This window comes from Adiantum capillus-veneris, chromosome 10 (genome assembly GCF_014529385.1).
Source record: "Adiantum capillus-veneris isolate H3 chromosome 10, ASM1452938v2, whole genome shotgun sequence".
In the NCBI taxonomy this organism is placed as follows: domain Eukaryota; kingdom Viridiplantae; phylum Streptophyta; class Polypodiopsida; order Polypodiales; family Pteridaceae; genus Adiantum; species Adiantum capillus-veneris.
In genome coordinates, this window is record NC_140940.1 from 148821295 (window position 1) to 148846412 (window position 25118).

The 25118-nt window shown below is 43.5% G+C and overlaps 1 protein-coding gene across 3 annotated transcripts; it reads left to right on the plus strand.

Annotated features, from left to right (window-relative positions):
* Positions 1-17920: 17920 nt before the first annotated feature.
* Positions 17921-24679, plus strand: LOC147449842 (aluminum-activated malate transporter 9-like). 3 transcript variants are annotated; one of them, XM_086522205.1, is made up of 8 exons: positions 18455-19285; positions 19445-19588; positions 21661-21930; positions 22478-22614; positions 22711-22857; positions 22937-23557; positions 23761-23849; positions 23932-24679. In XM_086522205.1, exons 1-8 carry the CDS (start codon positions 18922-18924, stop codon positions 24026-24028), a joined length of 1869 nt encoding a protein of 622 aa, XP_086378331.1. In that variant the 5' UTR covers positions 18455-18921; the 3' UTR covers positions 24029-24679. The 3 variants fall into 3 exon arrangements, with proteins under 3 accessions (XP_086378328.1, XP_086378331.1, XP_086378329.1); XM_086522202.1 differs by lacking the exons at positions 23761-23849; positions 23932-24679 and adding an exon at positions 17921-18355 and having other exon boundaries at positions 18846-19285; positions 22937-23746; XM_086522203.1 differs by lacking the exons at positions 23761-23849; positions 23932-24679 and having other exon boundaries at positions 18471-19285; positions 22478-22530; positions 22937-23746.
* Positions 24680-25118: the final 439 nt, after the last annotated feature.

Genomic DNA, 25118 nt, shown 5'->3' on the forward strand with positions numbered 1-25118 from the left:
ATAAAACATCTTCTCTTCTTTGGCACTCACCAATTGATCATCTTCGGATTTTTCCATGACTAATTTCTCATCATTCTCATTTACTATATTGACCATATAACATGGAATCACGTCATAACCATCCTTGTCAAAAAAATTTGTTGTGGTTCCAATCCAAAACAACACACACATCTAAGGTTGATAGAATATGAGTCCATGGTTTCAGAGCTTCTTCAAGGAAGGGTTCAACAATGTAAATTTATCTTCAAGGGCCCTTTCCAAAATACACTCTTCTCATTTCAAGCTTCCGCAATGAGAGGCTCCACATATCCATAGCTCCTTTGACTTGCCTAACCAACCTGGAAGCTCCAATCCTGCTATTTTGGTTGAATCAAACTCCTCAACTGGTGTTCGGTTCACATCTTTGTAGATATGGTATGTCATAAAATATAATATATAACTTTACTAAATGATTTTCTCATACTAAACTAATCATTTAATGTGGGAGAATAAACGGGAACAAGAGTTAGAATAGAGACATGTGCTTCTAGACCTATCTAAACATGGGACCAAAAGGAGACATGGTTACATCTCAATAAGGGTCCAAAAGGAGGTAGTCTATCAAAGATCAATGTGCATCTAATGGAGATTAAAGACCTTAGGGTTTTCTTCATTAAAGACCTCCAATGGTTAGTGTTAAAAGTCCTTTGACCTTAAGCAAACTAGGGCTGTGCTTGAGGTAGGAACGTTCAGCAAGCTAGAGTTGTGCTTGAGGTGGGAACCCGACCTAAACTTAAACAAGCTAGGGCTATGCTTGAGGTGGGAACACAACCTAAACTTAAGCAAGCTAGGGCTGTGCATGAGGTGGGAACTCCACGGTGCTTGTCATGCTTGATGACTAAGGTACTTGAGGTACTTGTCACATTTAATGAGGAAGTTGCTTGAGAAGCTTCCTATGCATGGGGGGTAAGATGCTTGAGTCAAAAAGAGAACCTACTCACTTAATGAGGAAGTTGCTTGAGAAACTTCCTATGCATAATAATCTCAAAGTTAGGGAAATTCTAAAAGAGCGCATGGGACACATGTCAGACTCTCACTAAGCTTAACCACATGGTGTGCTTGAATGCTATTGGTTGGGCTAAAGAGGGGTCCAATGAGCTTCTACTTCCATCTAACAAATATCTAGATATTTCCAAGCTCTCTCTCTCTAAGGGGTAAGGAGGACACTTGTCAAAAGACTACCCATGTGCTTGACTGCATGCTGCATGTGATTGGCTAAGGGGAGTGGGGTCCAATGAGCTTGTAGCATGTAGAAATTTCACCCAAAGCAAGGAAGGGGGGTGCTAGGGGGATATACTCCACACACACACTCATTTGCAAGGCCATTCTCACTTGGTGAAAGTTGAGGAACACTACCTCCTTCTCCAAGCTTGTGAGAGTGAAAGCCTACACCAACACTCTTGGCTATGGAACGTAAATCCAACCAAGAGTCATGCTTCAATGCTTAAGCTTGCCATCTTCTCCATTTTCATTACTATGCTATTATGTATGCTAGCAAGAAGAGTAATGATAAGTGAGGAACTATTCCCTATCCTCATTCCTCGCTAGCTCTCTCCACTTTCGAAGGTGTTTGAGGCCTTGGTACTGAGGCTTGGGATAGTTAATGCTTTCTACAAGTTTATGTTATGCTTGTGATGCATGAAGCTTTCCATCTTCATTGAATCACGTAGGTCACAAGGAACACACAAATTGTATTGTACCAAGTCTCTCTTGATAGGAGAAACTATAATACAAATGCCAACAAGTTTATGTTATGATTGTGATGCATGAAGCTTTCCATCTTCATTACATCACGTAGGTCACAAGGAACACAAATATTGTATTGTACCAAGTCTCTCTTGATGGGAGAAACTATAATACATATGCTTATTGGAGGGGGGACCAGCTCCATATGAATCCGGTCCTCAACTATTGTCATGTTCTCTAAACTCCCTCTCTTGCAAAAGTATTGTTCATGCCAAGTTAACTAAGTACCATGTTTATGTTGCTACCATCAATTAAGTTCACCCGCTATGCTCACAAAGTAATCTCTCAAAAGTGCTTCACCTAATTTCCTAATTCCGCTACTCTCAAAGTTCATAGGCCATTTCCATTACATCGGTATTAGAGCATTTGGTTTCTCTTTTCTTGCTCAAGAAGAGAGGTACTTAAGTAGCCTATTAATGGTTGATTTTGTTAATTATATTAGGGTAAGTGGGACTGGGATCTATTATCGGTTTTGTTGAGCCCACTATGTGGGATATGGTGCACACCTCAGGAGATTTGGTCTCAATAATGGAGTCTTTTTAGACTTGCCTACGGCTTTACCATTATTGAGCCATAAGAAGTCCAAAAGGAGCCATCCCTCGGCAATTTCGCTATGTTAGACTCACTCCACTACTCTCTTTAATTAACCAATTTGAGCCGTGGGTGTAGATACTTAAGTGCCTATTTTCAAAGGCTAAGAGTAGTAGCAACTAAGGTTTTGAATTGCCAAAGCATACACTAAGTAAACACCTAAGTTTAATTAACATGGCTGACAATAACCAAGAGAGTAGAATGAACATTGATAACTTTGATTTTGCACATGAAGGTGCTAATGATGATGCCCCCATGTTTGTTAATTATCTTGTTACTAGGTTGCAACAAGCTATGGGCAACCCCACTTTGCAAGCCAAAGTTACTCAACAACTTCGTGCTTATGGGATTTTCTTTCCTCTCAAAGAGGAGAGAGAGCTTAGGAGGCCTCTTGGTGAGACCCCAAAAAGAAGACTCTCTCCCATACGAGAGGAAGAATCCAAAGAACGAGAAAGTAATGACTCCCTAGGTTCCTCAAAAGATGTGGCTCCATGAAGTTTGCGGTCTAGACGATCGCCAACTCCTCCCAAGAGGAAATGATTAACCAATAGTCCTTCTCCTCGTCACTCCAAAAGGGAACGTACACTCTAATCTAATGAGAGTTCCTATGTACATGGTTCCCATGTAGGTATCCTTGAGTGGTATACATGTCCCTTTAGAGATTCTACATTGGCAAAATGTAAACTACCTCACAATCTCTAGCCATGCCCAATCCCCGCACACCTTGATCTAGAGGTGCACGGAGATCAAGATCACTGGGTTATAATATCATCTTTATTCGTCAATGTCTATATTCATGGGTGGTGCGATGTACATGCACACCCATGCCTACATGAAAATGTATGTAGTGGGAAAAACCCCTTTGCCTTCTAGTTTATTTTTGTTTGTGACCTCTATCGTAAGCCTAGACTAATTAAAATGTTCAAAATTGCATCTTAGCTTGGCTATGTAGTATTACACATACTGGGAATATTCACAGATTTCCCTCTATTCTAATGAGAGATCATATGGCCCTAGGTAAATAGGGCTTTCATGGTGCATATATAGTTACCCTTGAATAGCCTAAATTCTCTTTGAGAGCTTATACATTGACACCTAGACCACCCTCTAGCCCTAGGGCATTATGTTGTCATCTATTTTGATGAGAGTCCAATGGCCCTAAGGCCATAGGGTGCCAATGCATAAAACCAAGGCCCTTAGGTTTCCCTCCATTCCAATTAAAGATCATATGGCCCTAGGGCCATATGTTCTTGCCCTTTCTTCCAATTAGAAATCCTATGTCCCTACGGTCATAGGGATGCCATGGTGCCCATGTAGGTGCCGTTGAATGGCTTAAAGCCTAGGGCCATAGGTTGTTCTCTATTCTAAAGAGAGATCCTAGGGCCATAGGGTGCCAATGTATAAGCTCAATCATAGATTTCCCTCTATTCCAATGAGAGAGATCCTATGGCTCTAGGGCCATGACGCTTTCATGGTGCATACATAGGTGCTCTCAATAGCCTAAATTCTCTTTGAGAGCTTTTACATTGACACCTTGGTCACCCTTTGACCTTGGGGCCATAGGTTGCCCTCTATTCTAATGAGAAATCCTATGGTCCTAATGCCATAGGGTGCCAATGTAGAAGCTCAAGGGCCATTGGTTTCTCTCTATTCCAATTAGAGATCCTTTGGCCCTAGGGCCATAGGGGTACCATGGTGCCCATGTCGGTGCCCTTGAATGGCCTAATTTCTCTTTGAGATTGGTCTTTGAGAGCTTTTACATTAACTCATAGGCCACCCTCTAGCCCTAGGTCCATAATTTGTCCCCTATTTCTGATGGAAGAACATATGGCCCTAGAGCCATAAGGTGCCAATGTATACGCTCAAGGACCATAGTTTGCCCTCTATTCCATTGCTACCTAGCTTTTACATTCTTATCAAGGCCACCCTATGGTCCTAGGGTCATAGGTTTCCCTCTCATCTAATGAGAGACCCTATGGACCTAGGGCCATAGGGTGCCAATATATAAGCTCAAGGGCCATAGGTTGCCCTCTATTCAATTGCTATCTAGATTTTACATTGCTACCTAGGCCACCCTATGGTCCTAGGGCCATAGGTTTCCCTTTCATCTAATGAGAGACCCTCTGGCCCTAGGGCAATAAAGTGCCAACGTATAAACTCAAGGGCCATAGGTTTCCCTCTATTCCAATTAGAGATCCTAGGACCATAGCACTCCATGGTGCATATGTAGGTGTCCTTAATTGGCCTAAATTCTCTTTGGGAGCTTTCACATTGACACCTAAGTGACCCTCAGGTCCTAGGGCCATATGTTTACCTCTATTCTAATGAGAGATCTTATGGCCCTAGAGCCATTAGGTGCCAATGTAGAAGCTGAAGGGCCATAGGTTTTCCACTATTCCATTTAAAGATCCTATGGCCATAGGGCCATAGGGATGTTATGGTGCATAAGTAGGTGCCCTTGAATGGCCTGAATGCTTTCTGAGAGCTATTACATTGACACCTAGGCCACCCTATGGTCCTAAGGCCATAGGTTGTCCTCTATCCTAATAAGAGATCCTATGGCCCTAGGGACATAATGTTCCAATTTAGAAGCTCAAGGACCATTGGTTTCCCTCTTTTCCAGTTAAGGATCCTTTGGACCTAGAGCCATAGAGCTTCCATGGGGTGCATATGTAGGTGCCATAAATAGCCTAAATGCTCTTTAAGAGCTTTGACATTGATACCTAGGTGACCTCCTAGGTCCTAAGTCCATATGTTTCCCTCTATTCTAATTAGAGATCATATGGCCCTAGGGCCATAGGGTGTGAATGTAGAAGCTCAAGGGCTATAGGTTTCCCTCTATTCCAATTAGAGTCATATGGTCCTATGGTCATACGGCTACTAGATGCATATGTAGGTGCCCTTGAATGGCCTAAATGCTCTTTGAGAGATTTTACATTGACACCTAGGTGACCCTATGGTCCTAGGGCCATAGGTTGCCCTCTATTCTAATGAGAGATCCTATGGACCTAGGGCTATAGGATGCCAATGTAAAAGCTCAAGGGCCATAGGTTTCCCTCTATTTCAATTAGATATCCTATGGCCCTAGGGCCATAGGGCTTCCATGATGCATATGTAGGTGCCCTTGAATGGCCTAATGCTCTTTGGGAGCTTTTACATTGACACCTAGATGACCCTCCGATTAGGGCCATGGGTTTCCCTTTATTCCAATGAGAGATCCTATGGTCCTAGAGCCATAGGGCTACCATGGTGCCCATGTAGGTGCCCTTGAATAGTTCAAATGCTCTTTGACACATAGGCCACCCTCTAGCCCTAAGATCACATGTTTCCCTCTATTCCAATTAGAGTCCTATGACCCTAGGACCATTACCATGCTGCATTTGTAGGCACCCTTTAATGGCCTTGATTTTCTTTGAGAGATCTTTTACATTGACACTTAGGCCACCCTAGGGCCCTAGGTCCATATGTTGCCCTGTATTTTCATGAGAGTGCCTATGGCCTTAGGGACATAGGTTGCCAATGTATAATCTCAAGGGTCATAAGTTGCCATTTATTCCAATTAGATATCCTTTGGCCATAGGGATATAGGTTGCCCTCTATTACGATGTGATATCCTATGGCCTTTAGGGCCATAGGGTTCCAATGTATAATCTTTAGTGCCATTGGTTTCCCTCTACTCTGATGTGAGATCCTATGGCCTTAGGGTCATATGGTTTCAATGTATAAGCTTTAGGGCCATAGGTTGCTCACTATTCCAATGAGAGATCCTATGGCCCTAAGGCCATAGGGCTACCATGGTGCATATGTATGTGCCCTTGAATGTGTTAAGAGTTTTGGAATCTCAAGTGAACTCCCCAATGTGATCCCATTATGTAGTTTGGCTTTTAGGTATTTATTTTACTTATTTGTCAAAGTTTGGGTACGACAATTTATTGAGGCTGCTATATAAGCAACCCCTTGACTCCATTGTATACACGTTTAGTTATTCATTTTCCAAGGTTGATTGGTTCAAGAGACTCTCTCTCTCTCTCTCTCTCTCTCTCTCTCTCTCTCTCTCTCTCTCTCTCCCCTTGGTCTCTACGATTTCGCATCGTTGACTTTGACATTGTATCAAAGCAAGGTCATGCTTAAAGCTCCTTGGCATGGAGTATCAAAGTGGAGGAAAAGAACCTCATCACCGGTGTTGCCTTCCCACTCCCCAACGCTGCCCTATCAAACATTCCCTCCTTGGCAGTAGTGTTGTAAAATGCTACTACGTTTGTGTTTTGAGTTACTCCCATCACTGCCTACTGGTGCCTACAACAGGCACAAGCATCTTGAAATGCAAGCTCGAAGAGTAAAATTGGCATCGCTATCTGCAAGGTAAACCCTGTCCAGGACAGCGACTTGAAATGTTGAACTATGCCAATGCTAGCCTATTTTGCAAGGACATCACTGATTACATTCTTTACTCCCCCTTTCCCACTTGCGTTTTAAAACACTATAAGCTGGGAAGCCCCTACCAGCGACCAAACTCACATCACCTACTACCGGTAGTTCTAAAGCGAGTCCCCCGCCTCTCTAGTGACCTAGTGTGTTAAAACGCTACGAGTTGACAAAGAGTAGGACACTTTTGCAGCGGAAAGAGAGACAGTTGACAATGGCTTGGTGGCTGCTATTAGTGAGGGATTGGAAAGCACTTCCTAGAGAAGTTTCTTGAAGAGCTCTGAAGCCGCTTAGGAGACAAAGAGGCAAAGTTTGGAGGTCTAAAGAGGGACATCAAGAGCGGTTTGGAGTCTTTTTTGGCTTGGTTTCTACAGATACCCTTGGAGTGCAAGAAGGATTCCTTGAATTCCAAATCTTGCAACTTCATCATGGCCCCCCCTTGCTCGAGCGCCAACGACAAATTGAATGGCAATAACTAAGCTCATTGGAATTGATTATGCAACTTTGGTTCTCACGAAAAGGCTTATGGGATGTTGTTGATGGCTTGGAGCCCCATCCCACGAGGGATTCCCACAACAAGTGTGCGTGTTTGCCACACGTGTCGGAGCTAGGGACTTGCCAAGCCACGTGTGCGAGCCACAGAGGGTTGTAGGCACTCAACTAGGCTAACCTAGTAAGTTCAAAGGGAGCAAGGGTGTGTCACTCACCGCTCTACGCTCACCGCTATGAAGGATCCTCGCCACGAAGAGGAGGGAGCCGCCACCATCGCGCTCAACCGCCTTGCCCCGCTGCCGATGTCATCACCATGCTCAATTGCACTCTCTCTCTCTCTCTCTCTCTCTCTCTCTCTCTCTCTCTCTCTCTCTCTCTCTCTCTCTCACTCTCAAGCACACATACACACACACACACACTTGTGAGCATACAATGGAGAAGGAGATGGAGATAAGACAAGATCACTCTTCTTTAGCATGCACCCTTCAGAATAGGGGATTTAGGTTAGAATGGCCCTTTTATATGAGTTTGGCCCGTTCACACCTAGGCGTCCATACTGGCCTGTCAAAGTAAAAAAATTGTCAAATGAGATATGTGGTGCGCCTCTCATCGGCGATCACCCAAGCACCTATAAGACCGACAAGCCCGGCCCCTGACTCAAAACAATGTGATATGGCATACATGGATGTTAACTGAGCTAACATCCATTTGCAAAGGTCAAAACCAAGTGATGAGGAGCATTGGGCAGTCACCAAGCCGACTATTCGCCTGGTGTCGACTCCACTGATTCGTCGTTCGCTTGAAATTACTTTAACACGGTCAGCACCAAGCAATGGGGAGTGTTGGGCGGTCACCAAGCCTCCTATTTTCCTAGTGCTGACTCCACTGCATGACTGTAATCCCATCATCACACGGGTCTCCATCGTCGGTTAGCATGCCCACCTTCCTCATGTAGTATTCCGTCCTTGGAGCTAGTGAGGTGAATCCCGTTATTCGAGGTGGTAGAGCATCTGGGATAGATTGTTTGCACAACAAATTCACCACCGTGTGAGTATACAAGCGAAAGTATATGGCAATAAATCATGAGGGGAATGTAAAGTACATGAGGAAATGAGTAAATGCAAACAATTATCACTACAAGAGGCTATTCATATTAGCGACGCTCACACAGCGACGCTAAAAAAAAAAAAATCCCGGCGTCGCTATGAGCGTCGCAAATTTACAAAGAAATTTGCGACGCTCATAGCGACGCCGGCTGGGCTAAAAAAATAACCGAGCGCGCCCAAAAACTCAGATCTCAGATCTGAGTTTTTCGGCGCCCTCAAGCAAGGAGCAGGTAACGCTCTTCCTCTCTCTCTCTCTCTCTCTCTCTCTCTCTCTCTCTCTCTCTTTCTTCTCCACACACACACACACACACACACGAGGAGAGGAAGGAGAGCCAGGTATGCTCCTTCCCTCTCCTCATTCTCATGTTCCCTTCCCCTCTTTCTCTCTCCCTCTCTCTGTCTCTCACACACACACATATACACACACACATAGTGTTTTTGAGAGAGAGAGAGAGAGAGAGAGAGAGAGAGAGAGTACAAACATAAACAAAAACGCACACACACATACATAAACAAAGAATGCACACACACATTGAGAGAGGAAAAGAGAGAGAGAGCATGCATAAACAAAAAACGCACGCATTGAGAGAGGAAAAGAGAGAGAGAACATGCATAAACAAAAAACGCACACATTGAGAGAGGAAAAGAGAGAGAAAACATGCATACGATCCAAAAAAACGCACACACATTGAGAGAGAAAGAGAGAGAAACTAATTTAACGTCGTAGGAAACTAATTAAAATTAAAAGACCTAAAGATCTAGCCGACGAGGAGTTGAACTCAAGACCTATTATTCAAGAGGGAAATGGCATAATCAATCTATCATACTTGGCATGGGTGATAGAAAGGTTATACCATTTATCTCTTTTTATTGGCACACACATCCACACACGCGCACACACACAAGAAGAAGAGAGTTATAACGTCGTAGGAAACTATCCTAAAAGACGTTAAAGATTAGGTTAGATGTAGACTTACGTTAAATTAGATTTAGGTTTATTTAAGTTAAATTAGATTAGATTTAGGTTTATTTTTAACTAGATTTACGTTTATTTACGCTAGATTTAGATTTACGTTATATTAGATTAGATTTAGGTCTCCATAGACTGCGATGCCTGCATGAAGCGGGTGAAGAAAGCCCTCAATGGAATATAGGGTATTGCTGCCTTCACTCATGGTGGGCTCCGTCGATCCAAAAGTAGTGGTGAAATGTCTTCAGAAGATAGGGAAGAAGGTGGATCTTCAGGGCGGCAAGAGTCACTACATCCCCGACACAATGACCATCTAGACAACCTCTAGTCATTCAACAGCAACTTCAAAGTTAGTAACAAGAGCAAGAACGGTCTAAAGGGCCAATTGCTGTCGTCAGATGTGGATGGAGATGAGGCAGCGTCACCGCTAGAAGTTAACTCTCACATCTTTAGTGATGAGAATGCCAACTCTTGCCGAGTTATGTGAAAAATTATGTGTTAAATTAGTTTTAAGGTTCTTATAATCCCTGTTAGTTTAGTTCTTTGTTTTTAATATAACATAATTTACGTTAGATTTAGATTTATGTTATATTAGATTAGACTTAGGTTTACCCACACACACACACACACACACACACACACACACACACACACACACACACAAGAAGAAGAGAGTTTTAACGTCGTAGGAAACTATCCCAAAAGACGTTAAAGATTAGGTTAGATGTAGACTTACGTTAAATTAGATTTAGGTTTATTTTTAGTTAGATTTACGTTTATTTAGATTTACGCTTATTTACGTTAGATCGAGTCCACGCAAGAATTACTTACGGTGTAGGGTTTAGAGTTAGACGAACAGTGAAAAGATCTACTGTGAAAAGATGTTAAGATGCTGTGAAGTGCTACAGCTAGAGAAGAGGCAAAGGGGTTTTGTCCACTACATGCAGTATCATGTAGACGTGGGTGTGTAGATTTCTTGTACCCACAAATATAGGTATTGACCAATAAAGACGAGATTATAACCCGGTGGTTCTGATCTCCGTGCATCAAGCATTTCTTCGAATGTAAGTCCATGGCCGCCCTAGCATCATGGCATGAGGAGAATAAATCTTCGGATGGTGTGCTACGAATTCCTGCAGATTGCGCAGCCTGGAAACATATAGATGGAACATGGTCGGATTTTTCCAGGGAAGCTCGAAATTTGCGCTTAGGCCTGGCTATGGATGGCGTAAATCCATTTGGTCAAAGATCAACATCTTACAGTGTATGGCCCGTTGTCATCGTCAACTACAACATTCCCCCGTGGTTGACTACGAAGAAGGGGCACCTATGGCTAAGCTTGATTGTGCCAGGGCGATATAAAGTGGGGAATATGGATGTGTATCTTCGTCCACTATTGGAAGAGCTACAACAATTGTGTATTGGCATAGAGGTGGTGGATATGAGCCGACACACAGGACGACGGAATGCTTTGATTAGAGGCATTCTAATGTGGACCATGCATGACTATCCCGGGCTAACAGAATGCTCAGGTGATCTATTGACACTCCTCACTCAGACATTGTAAATCTTGTTTTTTCCCATAGTTGATCTATTATCATGTGTATACATGCAGGGCTTCAAACAAGTGGATACATAGCATGTGTCACATGTGGACCTAGACTGAATGCACGTAGGGCACCCTCACTGAAGAAGCAAATCTACGAAGGTCATCAAGCGTATCTTCCAGAGAATCATGTGTCTCGCGATGGCTTTTTGGGAAGAGAGCCACCAAGGATGTCTGCACAAGCATGGTTAGAGCAGAAGGAGATGTGCGATGACGGATTGCCTCTAGGGATGAAGAGACTATCTCTATGGTACGAGTTACCATACTTGCCCCGACTCATGATCAATCACTTGCTCGATCCAATGCACATATTCAAGAATGTGGGTAATCTACTATGGGACCATCTGACCGGCAAGAAAGATACTTTGGGAGCCAGAGTTGACCTTAGAAATATGGATCGTATGGAGCAATATTGGCCGCAAACAGCGTCTGATGGATCAATAAAACTCCCTAAAGCACCATGGATTTTCACAAGAGCCCAAGAACGCAAAGTAAAAGAGACCATTCGATCTTTGCGGACCCCCACTAGCGTAATGCACTCGCTCCGAACGTGTTTTACTAAAGAAGGAAAGCTTACCGGTTTGAAGTCACACGATTGGCATAAAATGTGTCAGGTACGTTCATAGTGGACTTTAATATCATTGCATAAAATGTGGACTTTAATATCATTGATACACATACTTTACAGTTTATTTTACCGGTTGCCATTGAGGGATGTTTGTCTCGCGACATCCGTAACACAATCTACAAACTTGCAAAGCTGGTGCAATGGATCTCACAAAAGGAGATCAACGTAGACTCCATACCATTCGCCAAACTAAATGCTACGGAGCTTGTGTGCATGTTTGAGAAACATTTTCCTACTACCATTTAGGTGCATCTTCTTGTTCACATAGTTGATGAGGTGGAAATAGCTGGCACAGTTCATTCCAGATGGATGTTCTTCTTAGAACGTTTCATGAAAACGCTTAAGGGATATGTGCGTCAAAAGGCACGTCCGGAGGGTAGCATGGCAGAAGGTTGGTTGGTATCAGAGTCCCTAGTGTACATTGGAGAGTGGCTAGACGGATTTTATAAAGCTCGGGACACGCTATGGCGAACCATAGATGATGAGCCCATATCTGGGATTGTCATGTGCAATCTCGGTGTTGAGAAGAAGATGACGGAAGATCTAGAGGCTAAAATCAACCGATTTTGCATGCTTCACAATCCAGTGATGCAAAAGTGGATTTCACAATATGAGGATGCAAAGCAAGAGCGACAAAGGGCACGAATCGAGTGGAGACGGGGAAGACGACCACCGATGCACTATCCAGCGGTTCTGGAGAGCCTACCAACCTTCATGAGCTTAAGATGGTTGCACAACCAATTGAAAAGCGCACAACAATGCGGTGACGAAGTGACTGAGGAAGAGTGGGAGTACTCTCGGGGTTGCGCGACCAAGGTAAGTTTGCAATGTACGACTAGCAAGTGACTTTATTTATAAACGTTTGAACGGCCACTCATAATCTTTGTTCGTTGTAGTATAAGTCATACACAGCAGCATGCTGTAAAGGTCGACATTTTAGGGTGGAACGAATCGACAAAAAGCGTTTTACTCAAGATTGTGGAATCATGGCAAAATTTGAACAGTTTAGTCGACGACGTTCCTCTGATGCAGATCCTGTGGTGGCGGAACTCACTTACTTCGGCACGCTGCAAGAGATTTTGAGGATCGATTACAGAGGATTTTTTGTCGACTTGTTCGACGTGCAACGGTTCAAGATAATCATGGAGGGTCGCAACGCTACTGTGCGTAGAGGAGAGTCTGGTTTTCTTGAGGTGGATTCTACTAAGAAATGGACTGACCTAAGAGACCCTTTTGTACTACCCGAGCAATGTGAACAAGTAAGTATGTAAATAGTTAACATCCCCCTTTTACAAGTTATGTGCTTGAAAGCTCTCATGTAAGTTATTTGGCTCTGGCAGTTAACCTACAAAGTCTACATCAAACTGGTGGTACGTCATAGAGGTAGCCCCTTGTAGTGCAAGGACGTATGAAGGCTACCATGTGCCAATCACAACGGCATCAATGGAGGAGATCAGAGAAGATGCTCAATCAGAAGCCGCTGCAGTGGTGCCAGACGAGCATCAAGATGCTACTACTCTATATGGGGTGCATGCAGAGGAGCTACAAAATGAAACAGAGGATATGTGTTTAAACGGAGAGCTCTATATAGATATAGGAAGTTATGCTGAGTTATGCGAGGATGAGAGAGAGATCTCTTAAAGCCACAAATATTGTATTTGAACAATTTTGCTCCATGTTGTAAAAGCTCTGGCTCTCTAAGTACCTTCCATGGTGTATAACGCTCTTTTCTACTCGCGCTCACATCTTTTGATTGAAAATTCTGAGTTTTCGACTTGCCTCTTCTATCACTCAATTCATTGCGTCATTGTATTTATATGCGTCATTACGTCATTGTATTTAATGGTCTTTGCGTCATTGTCTACTCTATTCATTCAATATTAAGTTTAAATATTCGTGTGTTTAATGCAGGTATGGATGATGAGGAGTTTCTTTCTTCTTTGTCACCGCAGCAGAGACAGTGGTACGTGGAGCGTCATCGCTCTGGCGCATCATCGCGCGTTCCTACTCCATCCGCATCTCCCTCTCTTTCGGAGCATTCGGCGCACTCCGAAGCTTCGACGTCGACGAGACGAGCTTCACACTCGTCTAGACACCGGCGCTCTAGTGGTGGCGGTGGCGGTTGTTGTGGGGATTCCGCCACCGATGCCTCCACACCGCCTCGTGTTCGACGAGGCTCTTTACCCTCCCCTTCTTTGCTCGCCCCCACACCAGCCACAGCATCGCCATCTACGCCAGGTTTTGCACGGCTAACTGTTCCTAGAAGCTACACACCTCTACCTACTCCGCCAGGAGCCACCCCACTCGACACTCCTCGCTTCGGGGCCCAGACGCCGGTGAAGACACCTGACGTCCGTACCCCCATCGACACGCCGCTAGAGACCCCTACCGGGACACCCAGGTTCACGCATCACCGGCCAGAGGGCTTGTCTTACTCCGTCGACTTCAGCGACGGCATCATCATGGATGATGATGGCAAGAAGGTGATCTCGCGCATGCGTGGTCTTTGCTCTCAGCTGTTTAGACACTACATACTAAACAAATGGAGTGAAGTACCAAGTGATTTAGAAAACAGAGTCATCAGCATACTTCATGATGAGTTTCCCGTTCCAACACGGGATCAGCGCTTCAATGAAGACCTGATGAAGATTCGAATGCGCGAATACTACAAACACAAGCGTTCCGAAGTGCAAAAAGCAATCAAGAATGGGTGGAACAGGCCAGATTGGCTGGCCAAAGAAGATTGGAAGAATGCGAAGAAAGCAGCGCGCGAGAATCCCGACAAGTGGAAGCAACAAAAGGATGCAGCCAGAGCGCGAGTAGAGGCAGGGAGCTCGCACCACTTGGGGAGCGGTGGATGGGCATCATTTGAGGCCGATATTGTAAGTGTTTTCGCATTGCTCTTTATGTTCGATAGTTTAGGGTTTATGAGTTTTTTAATTCTAACATAATGAAATCTTTGTATGTTTTGACAGTGGTCGATGACAGGACGTGATCCCACACCGTACGAGCGCGAGTACGCAGGCAGGAAGGGCTTAAACGCCCTGATGGACATTCTCAGTTCTCGCGGCGGCATGGTTAGTATTAGGGTTTACTCTTTTCTATTTTTTGTATTGTTTTATAAATGTCGTTATATGTTTATACTTACTAAAAGCTGTCTTATTGTCTTTTTTTGCAGAATCCGACAGATACGCCGCTTGGACGCGATGAGACGTCTGACTAGACGACGTCAGTTTAGCCGTAGCTAGATAGCATTAGTTTAGGGTTTCTCATAGCTTATGTATCATGAGACGGATTTTATACGTCTTTTTGAACCATGTATATTATTACATTTGTCACCGCAGTTCCTTTTGCCAATCAATTCTTTATGCCTATGATGTTGTACAATTGTCATTATTACATTTGCCAATCAATTCATTTTGCCTATGATGTGTACAATTGTCAATTTTGCAAACAATGCGTCTTGTGGGTGACTATTTTAGGTCTATTATCTACCCTTGCACTTTTTTTAAAAAGTGAATCAAGTACAATATGGTTGATGGGTGGCAGGGCATTCAATGCCCTGCCACCAAAAAAAAAATCTCTCGGGCGTCGCTATAACCGTCGCTATTTATGGCTCTGTAGCGTCGCTATGAGCGTCGCTATAGTCTTCTGTGTAAACGTCGCTATAACCGTCGCTATGAGCGTCTCTATATAGCGACGCATATAGCGACGCTCTCGTAGCGACGGTTTTAGCGACGCCGGGGGTTATAAAAACCCAGTGTATTTTCGTCGCTAACAGCGTCACAAGAGCACACAACCTCTTGTAGTGTATGAAATGCTACACTGCCATTAAGAACGGATAAATGGCACTTTGATGAAAGTAATCAATGAAGTGTTTTGGGCTTATGGATGAGTCTATTGATTAGTTAGTTATGACTAAGGTAAAAACAAATACTCTAGTAGTAGCAAAATTTGGAAGATTCTCCCAACAAGAGCTTGAATTTTTTCAATTTAAGCTTAAGGGAAGTCTTTTTCATGTGAATAATTTTTTGTTGAGTCAAAATTATTTGCCGTGTGTGCTTATTTGTATGCATGGGACTTTTTGCTTCTCAAAAAAAAGCGCCCACACTGGGAACCTCTAGGCCCATAGACAATACATTTGAGTGATTTACCAAATCAGGCTAGGATTTCTCTTCAAGCTTAAGATCTTACCCTTGTGGCACTTTTTCTTTTTGCTTCCACCTCTTTTGTATTGTCACTAGTGTCTTCTGTTGTTTAAGTGAGCAAGCTTTTCTATGCCTAAAACACTCCCAAGGTTTCAAAGAATGAGATGATTTTACCAACTAGGACTAGTGGTCAAGTAATTGTCCTAACCTAAAGTCACGGCCTCCTAACCTCTAGGCTCAACTATAAGGCTAAACTCTAGTCCATCACTTAAGCAAAGATAAATTTATACATCTATAATGGCAAATAATAAAACATAACTAAATACACTTAATCAAATAATAGAAAACCACAATAAGCAAATATAATTATTCACAAGTATGAATCATGGAAAGTAGTACACCTAGAGGTATGGAGTAGCTCATTTCGTTGAAGAAGATGTCCTCATCCATGTGGATGGAGATCCATATAAGTTCTCTCAAGTTCCAACACAACAATATCAAGCAACAAGGCACTATACCTCCAGGAGGCATGTTAGTGTGAAAAGTCCAAAAATTCATGGAAAACAAGTCAAAACAAAATCTAGACCCCTAACCTACCTATTTGTCACCACTTATGAAATCAAGGGAAGAGAATATTATATAGACCGGGTGGCATTCCTAAGGCTAAGCCTCTACCCTCATCGTCTAGATAAACAAAATCATTTTCAGTGAGGTCATTGAGGTCATAGTCTTCCTCGGTCTGTAATTATGGATTCTTCATCATCTTCTTGTGCACATATGTTAATCAAGAACCTCACAATGCGTGGATACTCACCTTGTTACTTTGCACACCACACACTCTACAATAGAGAGGGTGTATTGTGACTTTTTATATGCAATTTTGATCAACAAGAATGCTTAACTAGCGCAAAGGCTACTTGTCTTGCAAGCCATGCAACCCCTTGGTGGGTGGGCTCTTCCTCTGTTTTAAAAAGTATATTATAGTGTTTATTTTTGGCTTGCCTAGCCCAAACTTATGCACTACTTGTCAGAGGCAGTTTACCTCTCTCTTTCTCCTTTTCCTTAAAACGCTCTCTCCCTCTTCCTTTTGGCCCTAAAAGTTCAACTCTCCTCGTTGGATAGATCTTTAAGGTCTCTTGGGATAGTTTCCTACGATGTTAAAATGCTCTTCTTCTTCTTCGTCCTCTCTCTCTCTCTCTCTCTCTCTCTCTCTCTCTCTCTCTCTCTCTCTCTTTAAATTCTCTCTTCGCTTCTTTTTCTTCTCCCTTTCCTAGAAGGTTAAAAATGTTCCTCTTCACTACTTCTTCTTCTTCTTCTTTTATCACTTTGTCTCTCTCTTGCAAGCATGCGTGCCAATGGATAGGCCTTGTATCTCCTCTCTCTCTCTCTCTCTCTCTCTCTCTCTCTCTCTCTCTCTCTCTCTCACACACACACACACACACACACACACACACACACACACACACACACACACACCTTCTCAAAGGGTACACACATAAATAAGAATTTTCCTAATGCTCCCATGATCGAAACCAAGAAGCAAACAGCTGGTAGTTCTTCTTGCGCATGTGAGCAATTTTTCCAATAATAATTTATCCTTTAACCAGCAAAATAGATGTTGTTGCATTCAGCTACATGCTTGATCCTACTTTCAAGGATTTAGATGCTGCAAAAACGAATCTTCATGTCGTGCATCAACTGAAATTGCCACAGCGGCTAATTTTCTTGAGCACGTGGGTATCCTTTGAGAGGATGGGCACATGTAAAGGAAAACTGATTGTAGCAAGAAGAGAAACCGAGTTATGTATGTTGCTGCGTCAAACCCTTCAAAGGAGGAATTCACATGATGTTTGCCATCACAACTTGAAATTCCAACTGCGAGCAACACAGGTAGAGAGCAATTTTGATGAAGATAAGGCAATCATGTGCATGAAGAGGCTCTGGCAAGTACCTATGAAATTCCAAGCTATGCAAAACCTCGTGTAGCCAAAACTTCACCTAGTGGCCATCCAAGAATTTTTGCTGAGAACTTGGAAACGCCAGAGTGACTGTCAAGAATTTTACCTCTACGATGAAGACGTTGGGGGTGGAATGTATTTGCCACGTAGGACTCCTTTGCTGCTACAAGTTGTCAGGCTATAGGAGAAGGTCTAAATTGAGCGTTGGAAAGAGTCCGTTAATTAAAGTAAAGGTTTAGAGAAAGGTAAGGCTTCTAAAGTTAGCGCGCTTTCTCTCAGTTTTGTGTGATTGTGTAACACACGAGCCAAAGCGTGCGGCGTATGCGCCCCGAATCTCCTGGAAGCGGGGGATAGTAGTAGGCTGCTACGTCCTCAAAGAAGGGGGCCGGGAAGTTGGAAGAAACACAGATGAGAAGAGAGCTCATGCCACCCACCCCCTAGCAGCCCCAAAACTGCCTGTTCTACTTGGCATGCATCAGCAGCCCACGGTTCTTTGAGAGAGAAAGACAGCGACAGAGAGAGAGAGAGAGAGAGAGAGAGAGGCCTACGACATCTGATCTCTGCAGCAGCTGAAAAACAATCGGCATGCACATTGCATGAACATTCGCGGAAGGGGGGTCGACATCTCTTTCTATCTTCTGTCAAGGTACGTTGAATATTTATACATAGCCTATAGCTGCCCGTGCCTTTGAAATTCCTGTATTTTGTCTGTGTTTGTAAATTGTTGGTCATGACTCATGACTCATGATCGTCCCCAGCTTCCTTGTTATATGAAGCCGCACTTTAATCCAGGCTATCCAGCACCATCAACGGTGACGTAGGCGTGCAGCACTGTACCTTCTCGTACTTACGTACGGCCATCGCGTACTGTGTCGTCTCTTTCACAGCGGCGACTAAAGCCACGACTTTATTAGCTGCCAGAGAGAGAGAGAGAGAGAGAGAGAGCTGTACTACGTACTCCCCCTCTGCTTCCTTCAAAGCTCACACTCTTTTTGCTTTTACCTGCCACACACTTTTCATGATCACAGCCCTTGATCCCACAAAAAGCAGCAAATTAAAGCCCCCTGAAAAACACCTTTCTATCATATAATTTTGTTGCGTTTTCTGGTCATAATCCTCCCTCGCCTTGCACACAGGACACCCATCTGCACAGTGCGCGCATCTCAACATGATATGATACGGTGCCTCTGAAATCAACGTGATTTTGCCTCAATGGGAACCATAACACAGATTGAACCTGTAATTAATTGCAATGACACACAGCTTGCACCACTTTTAGAGCACTATATTGATGGCAGCAATCATGACGGACGAAGGAAGTTTGCAATTTTCCGCCGCATTGGCCGCATGGGGAAATTGACGATGAGTCAAGTTGCTGTGGCTGCATCCTTGCTACGCAGCAGGGCGCTGGATGTAGTGCTGAAGGATACAATGAAGACAATCCATGCTTTGAAGATGGGATTCGCTCTGGTATTGGCCTTCTTGTTGGTGCTGGTGCATGCATCCTATGCTCAGCTTGGCAGCCATGCTGTGTGGGCCATCATGACGGTCATTGTCGTCTTCGAATACACTATAGGTAAGGCATTCATTGCGTGCTATCAGAATTTTAATTACCTATATCAAACTAGACCATCAAAAGGACTTGAATATCCTTGCAACTGGCTTTGTTTATGTTATGTATGCAAGTGGTAAATTTGAAGTTGAAGAAGCTGATCATGTGCGGATGGGCACGCAGGGGCGACGTTGAGCAAGGGGCTGAACAGAGGAGTGGGAACTCTGCTGGCGGGGCTGCTGGCAATCGTGGCGAGTGAATTGGCCGAGAAGAGCGGCTCAGGGGTAGGTCACCCAATTCTCGTCGGATTTATTGTTTTCACTATTGGTAAGCCATCTTAATTTTGATTTGTTGCTACTACTTGGACTAGGCTATCCTATGGTAGGGCTTATTTGTCAACTGATTTTGTGACCTGTCTAATGCTGTCAAACCATCGGCCACACAATGTTAATCATTTATTGTCGAAACCCAAAGACAAAATCGGTTGAAAATTCGTTTAGAGTCTGCTTTGTAATTAGTTTTTATTTTATTATGAGAGAGAGAAGAAGATATTAACGTCCTAGCAACAATCCCAAGAGACCCCAAAGGACTAGCCTTAAAGATATACCTCATGAGTTTAGAATTCTAGAGAGAGAGACACACACACACACACACACACACACACACACACGAGGGGAAGTCAAATCATTTTCAATGCGTAAGTAGAGAGAATCTTGAGAAGATGCCCGATAAGCTTCATAGGAAAGTGAGAAAGGAGAGAGGCACTCCAAGTGGAGGCCATACTTGGGCATCTCTCTCTCTTCCCAATTTGGGATCTCACTCTGCCACCCCGCCCCCCGCCCCCCCCCCTCCCTCTCTCTCTCTCTCTCTCTCTCTCTCTCTCTCTCTGCCATGCTCGTGTGCAGGAGATCGTCCCTCCCTCTCGCAGGCGGTTCGCATACTATCTAAGAAGGAGAGAGGGTTGGCAGGAGCTCACACCCAAGGAGGGGAGGGGAGGGGAGGAAAGATAGATGTCGAAGGTGAGGTGAGGGGAGGAAAGGCAGGTCTTGGAGCAGAAGGACGAGATCTTCAACACCAGAGGGTGTGTGTGTGTGTGTGCGTGCGCGCGCGTGCTCATCGTGGGATAGATCTTTGAGGCATCTTGGGATTGTTCAAGTCTCTTGCTGCAGCTTTTCGGATACATCTCTGAGGCCTCTTGGATGCGCGGGCAGATGAATGCAGGGCCATAGGGACAAGGCACACGATGTGGAATTGAGCAAAAAAAAAAGGAGGGGCCTCTCTTTGCTATCTATCGGACGAGGCAGACACGACAGAGAGAGAACCAACACTGTTGGTCGGCATGGAGTGCCAAGCGGAGGTAGCAAGAGGTGTTTGGTGGCGGCATAAGGCGACAGTAAAACAAATATTTTTTTATATGTAGACTTGCACACTCAACAAGCAGTTGCTCGTGTCGTCATGGTGTACAAGGAGAGAGAAAGTATGTAGGAAAGTGGTTGTCTGTATGTACAGACTGCTGGAGGCGATGGTCTCATCGTCGCAACCAGGAGGAGGGGGGCCGTTGGGGGTGGTGCAATTTAATTTGTAGAACTCTAACAAAGATTCCATCTAATACATTTGGACCGATAGAAAGATTAAAACAGGTCTCTCTAATCTTAGAAAAATAAAAATTCTTTCAAAACATATTAAGTGCATAAGTGAAGTGTGAATTTAAGAAATAAAAAGACAGATGAAAGTGAAAAGTCAAAAGACATATGAAGGTGGAAAGTGAAAAGGCATACGAAGCTGGAAAATCGCAGAAACTTTTGTATCCATATAAAGAGGTGTTTTTCTTCTCTTTTATTTTCTCTTTAGCATTCTTTTCTCTTCGAAGTGTCCTCTGTGTGTGTGTGTCCTTTTGATATTAAAATGTACTAGTATAGCCGGCCGCCTCTCTCTCTCCCCCTCTCTCCCTCTTTATCGCGTGCAAAGGGGTTTGTTTTTGTTTTGGACTTTAGCTTTCAAGTTGCAGATTGCGACACGTGTAAAGGGCTCCCCCTTCCGCCATATTATGTTAGTAGATAATACTATTGTGCTTCGTCATTGCATGTTGCTACGTGCTAGTCTGTTGCTATCTGCTATAGATTAGCGCATCATTTTTGTTGTTGTTGAAAGAATCTTTGAATTAGGAATACCTTTTAAGTTTTTTGAAGCCATTAGGAATACCTTTTAATTTTGTAAAAATGGAAGCAATCTAGGTAAAGAAGGTTCAAGGGTATTTTGAGCATATTTAAAATAGAGGGTATTTTGAGAATTTCCAGAAATTTCAAAGGTATTTTGGTAATTTTCCCTTACTTCGAGCAGTTGAAGCGACACAGAAGGCCTGGCCTAACGAAGCAGGGGATGTGTTTGCGCTTGTGCAGGTGGGGTGGTGACCTTCGCGAAGCTATGGCCCAGTCTCAAGTCGTACGAGTTTGGGTTTCGCTCCTTCCTGTTGACGTTCAGCCTCATCATGGTGGCCGAGTACCGCGAGGGCGACCCGCTCGGCACCGCCATCAATCGCTTCTGGGTCATTCTGCTGGGTGCCTTCATCGGCGTCTCTGTAAATGTCTTCGTCCTCCCCTGCTGGGCGGGCAACGAACTCCACCACTCCCTCGTCACCAACTTCTTCAGTGTCGCAGATTCCCTTGAAGGTCTCTCTCTCTCTCTCTCTCTCTCTCTCTATATATATATATATATATATATATATATATATATATATATATATATATATATATAGAGAGAGAGAGAGAGAGAGAGAAGGTCTCTCCCTTGAAGGTCTCTCTCTCTCTCTCTCTCTCTCTCTCTCTCTCTATATATATATATATATATATATATATATATATATATAGATAGATGTGTGTGTGTGTGTGTATATGTGTGTGTGTGTTTTTCTACTGTATGCATCTCTGCATATACTAGGCACTTGTATGACACTCGCACACAAGCGTACAATAGTGGTAATTTTTGTTGGTATCATCTGTATACGCTTTTAGTCCATGCACAAGATCTTGAAAACATACACATTGGGTCCTCATTGAGTAGGTTGCTTGGAAAAGGGCACGCGCGCCCGCACACACACTGTCATACATGTACTTAACATTCGTGTAAATCTGTAGCATACGTCTGCATATATGTGCATAGTATTTCCCTTGTCTCCATGGCTGCATTCAGATGCCATTGACATTTTTTCTCTTGCAGTGTGCGTGAATGAGTACCTCCAAGGGTCGGTTCTTGAAAGATTCCCGTCAAAGGTATTCATGGAAAAGATTGTGGAGGATCCCTTTTACAAAAGATATAGGCCAACCCTGATGTCTGCAAGCAAAGAAGAGTCTTTAGTAATTTTCTTTTTGCGTTCTTATTGATGTTGATTACGCTCGCTCACTATCTTCGGGACTGATTGGAGAGATGTGATTGATCTCTGTGTGATGCAGGCTGGCTTTGCAAGCTGGGAGCCTCCTCATGGCCGATTCAAAGTAGTGAAGTACCCATGGCATCTTTATGTGAAAGTCGGTGCGGTATTGCGACATTGCACATACTCAGTCGTGGCCTTACATGGGTGCTTGCAGTCAGGCATTCAGGTAGAGAGAGAGAGAGAGAGAGAGAGAGAGAGAGAGAGAGATTTGTCGAACTAACTAATAACTTCTTGTTTGGTCACAGGCTCCCTTGAAGGTGCGCAAATTGTTCCACGAGGAAATCCGTGCAGTTGGTGTAGAGTGTGCATGTCTTTTGAGAGAATTAGGAAAGCAAATAGAAGACATGCAGAAGGGCAATCCTGCAACACTTCTGAAAGGTGTTGAGCATGCAATTGAACGGTTACAAGAGAGCCTTTACTATTGCTCATATTTACTTGTTCGGGACGAGGAAGGATGTTTAGAAGATGCTAAAGGAAATGTCGCTGTGAGTGTGATTCCGGAGGTCACAATGCTGAGAAATGTGCATAGCATGGGGTCTCAATTACGCTCGATTGATAACTTGGAACTGAGTTGCGGCCACGAGAAGTGTTCTAACGATTGGGAAGAGTCGCAATGTTTGAAAAGGACATACACTTGGCCTTTGAGGCCTAGAGATCAACTTGATTATGCAAGGGAGCCTTTATTGGGGCAAAGAGTAAGAATTGTGAAGAGTGCGAGTGCTCTATCTGTGGGGACATTTGCCACGTTGTTGATGGAGGTTGCACTCAGGCTAGATTATGTAGCTGAGGCTGTTCAAGAGTTGGGTGAATGTGCTGGTTTTACGGATTTCAAGAAGGATGTTAGTGACTCAGACTTGAAAATTCAAGTGAATGGATATGGTTGAAGGTTGTTTTCACGCTGCGTGATGTAGGCGGAGGCTAGTCAAGAATTACCTGAGCTCTGCATGTTTTATCGATTTGAATCAAGACATGAAGATTCAAGTGGAAGGGTGTTGAGCACCGCATCTAGGCAGTGAGATAGTGGGCGCCTTATAGATGTGCGTTTGCCTCGTGGTATTTTATGTTCCAGTGGTGTGTCCGAAACATCACCTCTGACATGAGCGGGTTCAGTGGAGAGGAGCAATTTTTTAAAGGTTCAGGCTTACAATGGCATCAGAAGTATATTGTTTTAATGCGTTGATCCTCTATTTTGGTTTCTTTTGTAAGGCATTAAGCTCTGAACCGGTGCATTATTTTGCAGGCTTTGCCTAGCATCACTCGAGAAAAAATGCATGTCCTTTCAAGTACCATTGTGGCATGCAAGCCTATTGTATACTGATAAGAGAGTAGCTGATTGAGCATTGTTCTCTGCAGCACATATCTTGCTGCTCAATATATTGGTAAAGAGTATGGGGGAGTGAAGTATGCAAGAATTCTTCAATGCCTCCCATTGAGTGCATCACTTGCTGGGATTGGGACTAGCCTCAGAAGAAAAGCCATTATATCCCGATTGGCAATTTGCAATCCCCAGAAGAAAAGCCACTATATCTGGATTGGCGAGTACCCACATAATTTTTACCCAGTAATGGTGGTACAAAACTGTAACTTCTGTAAATCCTTAAATTTGCAGCTCTCAGGTAGGTGATTGAGAAGTTTCATTCACTAATTTCTATTTGGGGCCGCCTAGAAAGGTCTTGGCCTTCTCAGATTGGACAGATTCGTTTGTTGGTAGTGAGTATGTCAGTTGTGAGTTGGTTCAAACGATGCATCATTGAGAGAGAGAGAGAGAGAGAGAGAGAGAGAGAGAGAGAGAGAGAGAGATCATGTATTGCTGTTGATGCACATTGTTTTTTAGCAATCACTCGGTTCTTGTGGATAGAGTAGGGCTTGCTTGCCATTTCAACATGCTCACTGAATTGACAAACATTCTGCATTTGCAACTACCTCTGATTTAAAGCTTTAAAATCAGGCAAGCAAGCCTCCTGTTTTCCTGCTAATGTTTTGTACTACAATTTTTTTTAATGATCTGTGCCTACTATGAGGAGGTTATGAGATGAGAACTTCAAACCTACATGCTAGGACTTTCATCATGATCTTTCAACTTTGGAAGTATTAGTAAAGCATTTTTGTGTTTGTGTTTGTTTTTTGGACAAATTTCATAGAATTTTGCAGTTCGAAGTAGTCGTGTTACGCCTTTAATTGACGGAATGCCCAGTCATCATGTTTGCTATAAATAGCAAACAAAATTTTAAAATAAAGAAGCAAATTATTAGTCTTTCAAAGCTCTTACCGAAGGGTTGTGCTCAAAATTCATAAGTGCATCTACAGCCCAAAACCAAGGAATTGCATCACATTTTGGGATCTACTTTTAACATAAATCTATTGGAGATAGAGAAAATTGAGAATTTTGCATCATACATGCTCGGAGTTTGATGAAAATTTTGAACT

Bases quoted from the DNA above. Each gene is read 5' to 3' on its own strand.
- LOC147449842 (XM_086522205.1), top strand. From the start codon at position 18,922: ATGGGAACCATAACACAGATTGAACCTGTAATTAATTGCAATGACACA. The intron at 19,286-19,444 runs GTAAGGCATTCA...ATGGGCACGCAG, and splicing joins CGTCTTCGAATACACTATAG to GGGCGACGTTGAGCAAGGGG. The intron at 23,558-23,760 runs GTGAATGGATAT...TTTATGTTCCAG, and splicing joins ACTCAGACTTGAAAATTCAA to TGGTGTGTCCGAAACATCAC.